The sequence below is a fragment of the Chenopodium quinoa genome, unplaced genomic scaffold (assembly GCF_001683475.1).
Source record: "Chenopodium quinoa cultivar QQ74 unplaced genomic scaffold, ASM168347v1, whole genome shotgun sequence".
Lineage (NCBI taxonomy): Eukaryota > Viridiplantae > Streptophyta > Magnoliopsida > Caryophyllales > Amaranthaceae > Chenopodium > Chenopodium quinoa.
The window spans coordinates 762,805-775,191 of NW_018744813.1; the positions used below are offsets into that span (position 1 = coordinate 762,805).

Below are 12,387 nucleotides of genomic sequence, written 5' to 3' on the forward strand. Positions count from 1 at the left end.
TTAACAAATTAATCTTGTTAATTACCACAGCAGCAACCCTAATAACAAATGATAAGGAAAAGAATGCTAAACTATGCCAAGTTTCTACATAAATAAAAAAAAGCAAGTACTGAAATGAAAAGTGTTATGCTAAACTATACTATGCTAAATTTTGCCAGAGCTTTATTTTTCGGAAGGGAAAGGGGATAGCATATGTACTTCATCAAAGGGAGAGTCACAAGTTCCTGCTTCAATTGTTTATTCAATTTCTAGGAGAAGAATATGATAGCACAATCAGAAAAGTAATAGTTCGTATTGCAAAATACACATCGACCTATAAAAAACTCTTTTTTATGTCAACTAATAATTATCCCTCTTTCTGAACAAGAGTTGTCTTATGTTATTGAACATACGTTAAGTGAATCAATGGAGTTTAACATTACTAACAAGCCTCATGTGTCTAAGATCGATAAGATTATCATACATAGTACTAATTGATTAGAATTTACACTGTAATTGTAAAATGGCAATAAATTACACGGGAATAACTTCATCTTCCGCCAGTATAGCTTGTAAGTTACCAAATCTGATGTTTCTAAAACTTCCTATGAAAATACAAGTAATGCAAAACCAAAGTTGCAGATAGAGGAACACAAAGGCGAGAGGGGATTCTGCATACTCAGCCGACAACTTAAAATACATATAGTCGGCTGAGCAGAGGAGTCATCTATTAACTCTACTCTTTCACAAGTTCATATAATAGCTCCATGCACTTATCTCCAGTTAAAGTTGTGGTGATAGTCAGGACAATGAGATGAACACAGTCGTGGTAAGGAAAAATAAAGGACGATAAAATATGAAGCAGAATCAACCAGCAGTGCTTCTCAATGTCCTAATGATAGTAGGCTTGTAAAGGTCGAAAAGAGGCAACAAAAGAAAAAAAGGAAAAGTTCGAGGTTTAAGGATAAGACACGTGCTATGCTAAAAAGGATGTAAGAAAGAACCCAATGCTACAGAAACAGTCAGGCTCTACAGAGGAGAGTGATGGGGATGATGATAGACACCATAGACATAGTATACAAGGACTAGGTCCAATTCCAAGAAAGAGTCAGATCTTGGAGATATTATATTTTACATGTTTATAGAAGTGAATTATATTTGACTGCATACTCCATCCAACTATTCAGTATGCTTGCTTCATAAACTTCATAAAAAGCTAATAGACACTACCAAGAACCATAACAGCAACAACACGCAACAACATATTTTTTTTATAATAACTAAAAATATATATCTCAAATAGAAGATGAGTAAGTGTCATACCTAAGTTGCTCAAACATTTTCATCATATCATCTCTGAGCTTCTTTTCACGTTTCTGAGCTTCTATGTTGATTCTAGATACGGTCGCTTTAAGCTCATCATTTGATGCTATAAGCTCTTCATTTGAGGTTCTAAGCTCTTCATTAGATTCCTTCAGGGATTCAATCTGAGATACAAGTACACCCTCACGTGTTGCGGCATACTCTTTTAATTGTTGAATCTCAGCTGATAATTTCACTCTAACTTCATTAGTTTCTCCTTCAACTCTTCTTTTCTTAGGTGGACGAGCTCCAGGACCAAGTCCCTTGACATATCCAGACTTTAGTTTGAAAACCTCCATGTATGCTGCTTTGACACTTAGTGTATCTTCACCATGCTCTTTCACTTCTTTTTCATGAAGGTTTCTAAGCGCTTCATAGTCTTTTTCAGCATTAGGTTCAAATCCCTTGTCTTTATGCCTAGCATATTAATTCAAGCACAAGAATAAACAACTCAATTCAATGATTTATAAAATTGAAAAAACTTATATAAAAAATACTAAAAAAAACCACCAAGGGACTATTGATTACTTTTTAGTTTTCTCAAATAAGGTGATGTACAGAGGATCCTGTTGAGTTTCAAGTGGATTATCTGATGATCCTTCATGTTCTTGACTACCTTGAGTTTGTTGCACATTCATCTGCATTTATGATAAGCAATGCCAAATTATACAATGAAATGTGATCAGTGCTCAAATAATAGTTACAGTCCAAAAGCTAGCAGAACTAATCTACCATGAAATTATTCATTTGCACCACTTTAAACAAATTATTATATAAATCATTGTAAAAATATTAAATCCGTACCAATTCATGGAAAATTCTTGCGGTAGACCTTGCACCATTTGCAGGAGTTTCAGTTTGCTTAAGCTTATTATCCTTGTTAACTTTACTAATACGCTACAAGCCATAAAAAAACAAGGCACTATCAGATTATCATAATATAAATTCAACTAATGGTCAGGTAAAAAAAGAGTCAAATGGAATTTTACCTTTTGCTTTTCATCATTCCAATACTCACATACTAGCCATGTCCATTGGTTAGCATCAATATTATCTGGTCTGCTATTTATAGCATCTGCAATAGACTTGTTTCTAAAGTATTTCTCTTTAAGCCTAAATCTCCAATGTTTATACAACATGGAGCACTGAAAGCTCAACGCATCAGTAACATCAGCACCAGCAACTTTATCAGGTAAATCATATTTAGCCTGCCAACGTAAATCATAATAAATATGCATCCATATATGCGAAACACATTCAGACATTTTTCATGGTCTCAAATACTTCCAAAACTTACTCGAATCTTTTTATACAGCCTCTCTTTTGCACCTGAATCCATTTTAGTCCAATTCCTGTCATGAATAAAGTAAATTTAGAGTCATAAAATTAACTTTAGCAGCATATATTCAAAAAACTTGTAAGTTAAAGCACATACAATGACTTGAGGGGACAAAATTCTTTCACCCAATTGCTACAATCACATATGAATTCATCTGCCTTTTCACCAACCACCCGTCGAAGCTCATCCATGAAATTTATTTTAATCTTTTCTTCAGAATTAGGATTCCACATCTTAGTAACATATTTCTTACCCCTAGTTGGCCCACGCCTCTTACGATCAGGAAACTTTAGTCGATGTTCAGCTTGTTCAAGCCTTCGTTTCTCCCGGTATGTCAATCTTTGCTCTCTGGACTGATCACTAGTTGATGCTTCTGCATCATGCTGCTGCTCCTGATTCGGTTGTTGTTGCTGCCCCACAATCTGCTGTTGTTGCTGCTGATGCACATTCTGCTGTTGTTGCTGCTGGACAGTTTGTTGTTGCTGCCCCACAATCTGCTGTTTTTGTTGCTGGACAGTTTCTTGTTGCTGTTCTGCATTTTGTTGTTGTTGCTGCTTTGTATTCTGTTGTTGCACATTGTGCACATGTTGCCTTGTACTTGACGCTTGCCTTGTCTTAGGCAACTGTGATGCATCCCGCTGCACTTGCTCAATTGCCATTTTCCTATAACAATTTCTTGTGCATAATATTAGTGATATTCAAATAAGTATAAAAGCAGCATAAAATTATGAAAAACTAAACTCCATCAAATCCAATCTATGTAAAGAAACATATAAATGAAAAGACTTACTCAACAAATTAGCAGTTGCATTGCAATGGAGGGAAGACCCCAAACAAGAGAGAACAAAACAAGAAAAGCAAACAAATTGAAAAAAGAAAGCTGCTACTAAACAAAGAAACTAACACAAATAACAGACTAAAACAAAGACTAGAGCTAGTTTATGTCAAGTGATTAACTTGTCACCATATTAGCTGAAAACCACTAATGCATAAAAATAGTTTTGCAAATTACTAACTAAGAGCAACAAAGATTTGATTATAGATTGTAGTAGCGCCTAAATTGCAACATTCTCCGCGGATGCTGGGTAACTGCAATTATACCAATACAATATATTTATTAATGTAGAAAAAATGATTTAAGTGACTCATTTACTTCATTTTAGTTTAGAAAACATCAATTACCAGAAACTAAGAAGGGGAATCTGTAGAACTATCGCTGTCAGATTCTATATCCTCAAGATTCTCATATATCTCATGCACGCTAGAGCTTGTATCAAGATCGTCTTCATCATCCTCTTCACTTTCCTCTTCTTGCTCATCGTCATTATCCGTGTCAACAATGTTATTAGTACATTCTAAGATGACCTCTGCATCAACCAACTCTGGTTCAACATCATCTCTTACCATATTGATTTCCTCATCACTAAGTGCAGTGAACTCTTCAAGGTTAGTTGCTCCTTCTTCCACAATATTCCATAGATCTTCATTTTGTTCAGCGTCTTCATCATTAGGGAAATCAAAAAAGTTACGTGGCTTAACTTTAATTACATATTTCCAATGTCGCTCATCATGAGAAGAGATAAAGAAAACTTGTTCAATCTGAAAGGCTAATGCAAAAGATTCATTTGTTTGCAATGTACGAGAAACATTGACAAGCGTAGACCCAAATTTATCCTTTTTAATCCCTCTTTCGTCGCTGAATACATCAAACCACTTACACCTAAACAATACCACCTTAGGACTTGTTCGGTTTTCTAAGGCATCATACTCCAGAACAATAACTTCATCTAAAGTCCCGTAAAAGTCCTTCCCTCCACTCTCTGCATCCCCTAATACAACAACGCCACTATTTTGAGTTTTTCGATGTCTTTGACGCTTTTTAGTGTGAAATCTAAACCCATTAATAACATATCCATCAAAAGTTACAACACGCTTCATTGGCCCTCGTGCCAAGCACAATAATTCTTCTGTAACTCGTTCATCCTTATCTTCCCAAAGTTGTATAATCTAATTATTTTCAATATAAATACAAATAAAAAATGAATATATGTGCAGAATTTAATGTATTTATGTGTGTATATATATATATATATATATATATATATATATATATATATATATATATAAATAAAGCACTATCTTACTCTATTCTCAAACCACTTGCAGAATTCAACATCTCGATGGCCTATGTCATTCTCATACTCACTACGAACAAAAAAAAAATGTTTAGCAACATTTAGTCCGTATAATCGTATAATAATATAATTATAATTTTATATACTTACTCAAAAAAAGGTTGTGCTTCTTCACAATTCTGCAAAACATACAATTGAGCTTTTCTCCAATCTTCAATACTCAATTGCTTTAAATTTGGCTTCCCCAATGTCTTGCCGGTGTTATAAAACACCGAAAGACTATGAAGTTGTGGATAGTTCATATCCTCATTTCGATCTAAACGATTGAATTGTGTCTCAATCTTAGAGAGATATCTAGCACAAAATACTAGTAATTCCTTCTGAATATACCCTTCGGCAATTGAACCTTCAGGATGCGCTTTGTTCCGTACAAATGATTTAAATGTCCGCATTGCTCTAATAATAAAGACTAGAATAAGTGTAATAAAATTCACTTTATTTTTAGATATTTAGACATACAATAAATTAAACTTACCTTTCAAATCGATACATCCAGCGATAATGCACAGGTCCAGCCAATTTTGCTTCTGTAGCTAAGTGTATGGGAAGATGAATCATCACATCAAAGAAAGCCGGAACAAAGATACGTTCTAGCTTACATAATGTGATTGCTATATTTGCTTCCATTCGTTCCAAGTCGGCTACTTTTAAGGTCTTAGTGCAAAGCTGCTTAAAAAACAAACTAAGCTCTCTTAAAGGTTCTAAAACTTTTTCATCTAAGACACCTTGAAAGGTCGGGGTAAGCAAATCTTGCATGAAAACATGAAAATCATGAGTTTTCATTCCTATGATTTTTCCATCTTGCAAAGAAGCACATCGAGAAATGTTAGATGAATAACCATCGGGGAATGCTAATTTCGATAAAAATGTGACAATTTTCCTCCTTTCATGTAAGGTCAAGTTGAAAGGGGCTCGCGGTATTTGATACTTGTCCCTTACTTTCTTCGGTCGAAGATCATCGTGCATTTTCATGGCTTCTAAATCCAACCGAGCATTTACAGAGTCTTTGTTCTTTCCAGGTAAGTCAAGCAATGTGCCTAATATATTTTCACAAACGTTTTTTTCCACATGCATCACATCCAAATTGTGTCGAACTAACAGATGTCTCCAATAAGGCAATTGAAAAAAAAACGCTAATCTTTTTCCACTGGTGAACAATATATCTTTCCCCTCTTTTTCGTTTCCCTTTATTATCTTTACCAAATTCCACATTAGGGTATCCATGTAGCTGCTCCAAAGCATCATTCCCTGATAATGGATTAGGTGGTGCGCGCCTTTCAACTTTCTTATTAAAGAACCTCTTATTAAGTCTCCACTTATGATCTGGTTCTAAAAAAAACACGATGACACATATAACACCATTTGTGGCCATGTTTCAACCATTCGGAATTTGTGTCTTTGTGGCAATTAGGGCAAGCCTTCGCCCCTTTAGTGCTCCAGCCAGACAAATTGGCATATGCTGGGAAATCACTAATTGTCCACATTAACACTGCTCGCATATTAAATGTCTCCTTACTATGGGCATCAAAGGTTTGTACCCCACTCTCCCATAATTCCTTCAACTCATCTATCAAAGGTTGCAAAAAAACATCTATGTCATTACCAGGAGATTTAGGGCCGGAAATTAATAATGACAACATCATGTTGTCACTTTTCATGCACATCCAAGGAGGTAAATTATAAGGTACTAACATAACAGGCCATATGCTATATCTACTACTCATGTTCGCTCCGGGATTGAACCCATCACTAGCTAAAGCCAAGCGTACATTACGTGCATCTGCAGCAAATTCGGGATATAGCTCATCTAAAGACTTCCACGATTTTGAATCTCTTGGGTGTCTCATAATATTGTCGTCATCATCACCAGCATGTCCTTTATTATGCCACCGCATGTGCATTGCGAGCTTGGAGCACATGAACATCCTTTGGAGCCTTGGAATAAGTGGAAAATGGCGCAAGACTAATTGAGGTACTCGTGTTTTTCTATGGACACCCTCATCTTCATCGTCTGAATTCTCATCATCTTGAGAAATATCCTGCTTCCATCGAGGTGCTGAACACTTAGGACATTTAACTTCATTTGCAAACTCCTTTCTAAATAAAACACAATGGTTGACGCATGCATCAATCTTAACATAATCTAACCCTAGCGCTTTAGTATATTTTTTTGCGTCATAAGAGCTTGAAGGCAAATTGTTATCATAATTAAACGCCCTATGCAATGCATTCAATAACATTGAAAAAGACTTATCACTCCACTTGTTGCTAACTTTAATGTGCAACAATGACATAATAAACTCCAATATCTTAAATTTTTTACATCCTGGATACAAGTCAGCCTCCATATCCTCCACTAATTTTTGGAGCAACATAGGAGTTTCACTAGTGCCACTACTTGATCCTATATATGTGGTTCTTTCATTTTCATTGATTGATGTAGAGTTTATAGAATTCCACGCGCTTGTTGCATCGAAAACAAATGGAGCCATGTCATCAAAAGGACGATCCTCACTCTCATTATCTGAAACCTCTGCTACATACCCTTGATCTTTATTTTTATCAATTTGCTCTACACTTTCTCCGTGACTCAACCATGGGTTGTAACTACGATCAATGCCATATACTAGCAAGTGACATAGCATGTTTTTACGAGTTTGTGACATAACCAATCTACAGTTAACACAAGGACATTTCAACATTGTTTCGCCACTTATTCCCCTAAAAGCAAACCGTAGAAATTCATTAACACCCGCTATGTACTCCTTTTTTTGTCTATCCTTTACACCATTATGATTCATCCAACTTCGATCCATATTCATTCTTACAAACAATAATTAAAAAAAAAACATTAGCGACAAAAAATGATCACATTAGATAGTTTAGCTATTAACCGTGTGAACAAGAAAATCTTACATCATTAGATTCATCACAAAAACAAACATACCAACACAAGTGATGAAAAATTTGGAGGTTTTAATTTTTTATATAATAGGAACTTCAAGTTAAACTTGAAACTTTATTACTTGCATTATTTATATTGGTCTGTTAAAGTTTAGACTTTAGACTAACTAATACTAAATCTTATGGAATGATGTCGTGCCAATTTAATTGTTTCTTAAGACATTTCTAATTGAATATTATAAATTTGGTTTAGTGCCTAGTATAAAGATATTTGAATTAAAGGGAAATATATCTTTTGAACCCTTTAGATGTAACATACCTAATTATCAATGCAAATATTAATATGGTTATTATGTTATAGTTTTAACTTTTTTTTGACACAAAGTTATAGTTTTAACTGGAATGAGATTGTATAGTGAAAGAATTATGGGGAATCTTTCCTTCCTCAATTCATTAAGCATCCTTGGCTTATATACAAGATTACAAGCGTGAAGTTAGGCAGAGTATACAAACTGATTAGCTAGGAATTAGCTAGAGTATACAAACTGATTAGCTCTAATTAAGGGATACATCTAAAGCTAATTATACTCCTAACATATATAACAAATATACAAAGTCAGAATATATCCCAATATATTCTAACATATAGTTTAAAGATTCTTAACAAGCAGCAGCTCAATTTTTAGGCAAAGACAGCTCAATTACATCAATCTCATTCCATTTTTAAGTATCAAAAGATTGTGCAGGTAGTCAAGTTATCCATCTTTTCTTTTAATACTTTAAATTAGACCCACTGTATGAGAAAAATCCCAAGATATGTCCAACAGAATGAATATTATCAATGCAAATATTAATCTGATTATGTAAATTACATGTAATGATCATTTTAAGTATTGCCTAGATATAAAGTATAATCAATCAACTAAAATTGCAAGAAATTCTCAATGAAAATCACAATAAAATTGTAAATAAAACAACAATACAATTTACTACAAAATTATCAAGAAACTAAACATATCTGAACCAAAAACACATAATCGCAACAAAATTGAAAGAGAATAAACAACGAACCAAAACCATTGTTAACATGATTCATTGATTAATCAATCGAATTTTATAAAAACGCTCAAATTTCCTATAATTCGACAAATAAAATGGGATTTCTACCTTGCATGTTAAATCAATCGACTCACATAGCAGATTATATCAATTCAAAGACCAAATTTCACCCAGAAATGTTAAAAAAAAAACCGAATTTGTAGATGAGAATTACCTGAATAGATACTCTTTAGATGCGAGTGTAGTGTAAGATATTGTGTGCCGCGTCGGAGAGAACCAGACTAGATCGGAGCGGCCACCGAAAAAACCTGATTTGAGGAGAAGATTATGCAATTAGAGGTAGAGTACGAGGGTTTCGTTTTAGGGAGAATATTGAATTAGAGGTGAGGTGGGAGTTGAATACCTGATTAATTAAGAGTAGTTCATTTTTTTTTTTGAATAGAATTAAGAGTTCATTAGTTTGGGAAAAACCGCGAGAGAACTCTATACTAATTTGTGAACGTGGGAAATTACAAAATAAAAATTAAAATTTCCGCCTTATTTTTAAGTTTTAGGCGACTGTAGAATTAAATTAATTTGTCGTTTTATTAAATTTGGGCAACGAAACAAAAACTGGTAGCCCATATATATATACTCGTGGCACAAAAGTCATATTGGGCTACGGGATTGTATTTCGTCGCCCAAAATATAGATTTGGGCAACGAAATTGGATTAGAAGCCCATATTAACATTTTTGTGCAACGACAACATATTTCGTTGCCCATACTAATGAAGTTCGTCGCCCAAACCCGTTTTTCTTGTAGTGGAGGGAGGAAGAAAAGATGTTCTTACCCCCTTAGATTGCTCGTACAGCTTTTGACGAGCCTTGTAGCGGGCCAAGTCGATTTCAGCCATGCTCACCTCCCCCTTCTGTTCTGGGTCCAGCATCTTGTACGCCTCAGCTGTAGAAGAAAGGGAAGAAAGTGTTAGAAAATTTTTCAAGTTCAAATAACGTATGTACATGCAAAAACTATATATGACCAAGCGTCCACCTTGGGGCAAGTTCTTGTATAGGTCGTAGGCCGACATGAACGTAGGGTCCCGAAGCCAACTAGATAAAGGGACCCAATTACTCGGAACGCGCTCAGTTTTGCCAACCCTCTTCACCCTCTTGACCTTGAAGTATTCAAGCTGATGCTCTTGGCTGGGATGGACGGGTGGCTTGTCAGTCTTGAGCTCCCCGCGTCCAAGCTGAATTGGTTCAGCGTTAAACCGGTTCATCCGCAGATTAAATTCAACATCTTTGGTTTTGATGCGGTAGAATTGGTGCTTCCAATCACGCCATTTGGAGACGCGGTCAACCACCATCATGTAGTCCCTGTTGGAACTCAGAATGAGCCAGCCTTCCATGTCCGCGTCCAGCTTGGTTAGTGAGTGCATCTCACAGAAGAACGCAAAGTCTGGCTTGAAGCCCTTGCAGATGCACGTCACCAAATACCCAAAAATGTTCAACCAGCTGTTCGGTATCAGTAGGAAGAGGGCAATGTCATATTCGTCCAAAATGGTGCGGACGAAGGTGTGGAGAGGGAAGCGCAGTCTGACGTCTAGGGCCGCCCTATAAACGCTAAAGGATCTTTGGCATGGCCTCTCTTCCTCCCAAGCAGCCACAGCATGTGACTTCCGTGGGGGCTGAATCTCAAATCCCTCCCCAAGGTGGAGTCATCAAACTTGTCATTTAGGTAGCCCAAGGCCGTGCTACCCACCGTACAGGTTTACTGATCCTTAAAGTTATCAACGTTGGCGACGTCTTCCTCGGCCGCCGCCTCGCCCTCAACCGCTTTCTCGACCTCTTCCTCCTCCTCTTGTCCAGATCGGCTGCCTCTGCTAAGCTGCGGCCCCTAGAGCTACGGCCGCCCCTGAATGAGGGAGTGTCTTCAAGAATTAAGGGGCCTTTCCCCTTGTCTCTGGCAGTGGCCGCCTGACTCCCTGTAGGAGGGGCACTACGAGGAGGCAAGTCGGACGGTTCATTAATTAAGATCCCCGTCCTTGGCCTGTCCGACCCGCCATATCGGAGATAGAGTTCGGAAGCAGATGGGACGGACGGATCAGCGTCCGCCCGGGAAGATGAAGGAGGTCCTTCACGAAGTAGAAACTCGGCCGCATCCATGACCGAGTTGGCATATTGGGGGAACATTAATCCCAGAGTTCGCCCGGACGTTCCTGCTGTGGCCGAAGCGCCCTGAGTTCTTTGGCGCTCCTCAAAGGAAGAAGTTACTTCCACGGCCGAGCAGTGAGTGCCTGTGGAAGTGGTCGTAGGAGTGGTGAAAGGAGTTTCTAAGTCTGTGTTGTTAGGGTTATAAGGAGGCCTAGGGTGCACCAGACTACCGTCTGGGTTTCTGGCCGCATGACGATCATGCGTCTACATTGTTCTTGCCATGTTCGACTGCAGGGACAGAGAAGAATAGGTGGAAGTGATTTGGTATGCACTGGGAATGGACCCACTCCATGAAGGAGACAACTCGTCTCCGTCCACTCTAGACTCCTCAGTCCCAGGCGAACGGTCGGCCTCATGAGGAGAAACGGACGACGCCAAGTGTTGAGCCAGATTTAAAAATGAAGAATAAAGAAATAAAAATGCAAGTAAAGGAAAAGAAAACAAGCGGCCTACCTCTGTACGTGTAGAAAACTTGAAAAGTCTTGAAGGTTGACCGAAAAACTCAAAAATGTGCCCGGAAAATGCAAAGGCACGGCGGAGCTCTCGAAGATTCAAGGAGGAAAGGCACTTTCTCTCTCTAAAAGCTCTGGCTTCTCTCTAGAATTCTCAAGAATGTAAAGTGCCAAAATGAGGTCAAACCCCTTATATTTATAGGCAAAATTTATGAAGGTAGGATGGTAAATTCACCTTTCCCGCCTAAAAAGTTGAACGGTTATAATTTGAAAATTTAACATAGAATTTGAAAGGGTGAAGGACAACGTCGTTAGAATAGGAAGAAAAGAAGACGACCTAATGATGGCACGTCCAAAAATAAACGGATAAGAAGGCGGAGCTAAAGCTCCCTCCGCAATGGCTAGACGGCTGATTTTCCCAAAAACGAGACGGCCTACCGTTGTCTGCGCCATCCGCAAAGATGGGCGTTCGCTTTAAATTTTTAGGCGGACAAATAATGTACCCATACGCACCAAGGCTAGTTAAGGTTAGAGGAGGCGGCCAGTAAGCGTACGAGCCACCACCTCTGAAGGCCAAATGTTGAGGGTAAAAATACCCCGCACACATGGACCAGTCCCATAGCGACACGGGGCCCAATTAGAGGGCGACACGTGTCACTATGGGAAGATGTCACGCGTCCAGCTTAAAAGCCCTCAAAGAGCTTTGGCCAATTCTGTAGCGCCACGTGGCCCAATGAGAGGGTGACACGTGTCGTTACAGGAAGATGCCACGTGTTTAGGGCATACATGGCCCCTTAGATCAGCACGTAAAAGAGGCCTAATTACATCAGGGCCCAAATCCCGAGAGATATCATTGAAAGCCGCAAAACGGCGCTCCCAAAGCAACACGTGGCATTCTCCGAT

The 12,387-nt window shown here is 37.9% G+C and overlaps 2 protein-coding genes across 3 annotated transcripts; both read right to left on the reverse strand.

Moving 5' to 3' along the window:
- Nucleotides 1-1,631: 1,631 nt before the first annotated feature.
- Nucleotides 1,632-9,633, reverse strand: LOC110704007 (mediator of RNA polymerase II transcription subunit 15-like). Of its 2 annotated transcripts, XM_021881797.1 has the most exons (6): nucleotides 9,053-9,633; nucleotides 2,777-3,343; nucleotides 2,639-2,693; nucleotides 2,146-2,549; nucleotides 1,870-1,979; nucleotides 1,632-1,758 (listed from the first exon to the last, which is right to left on the reverse strand). In XM_021881797.1, the coding sequence occupies exons 2-4, from the start codon at nucleotides 3,337-3,339 to the stop codon at nucleotides 2,292-2,294; spliced, it is 876 nt and encodes a 291-aa protein (XP_021737489.1). In that variant the 5' UTR covers nucleotides 3,340-3,343; nucleotides 9,053-9,633; the 3' UTR covers nucleotides 1,632-1,758; nucleotides 1,870-1,979; nucleotides 2,146-2,291. The 2 variants fall into 2 exon arrangements, with proteins under 2 accessions (XP_021737489.1, XP_021737490.1); XM_021881798.1 differs by lacking the exon at nucleotides 1,870-1,979.
- Nucleotides 6,192-7,697, reverse strand: LOC110704040. The gene has a single exon (XM_021881829.1). The coding sequence runs from the start codon at nucleotides 7,695-7,697 to the stop codon at nucleotides 6,192-6,194; it is 1,506 nt and encodes a 501-aa protein (XP_021737521.1).
- Nucleotides 9,634-12,387: the final 2,754 nt, after the last annotated feature.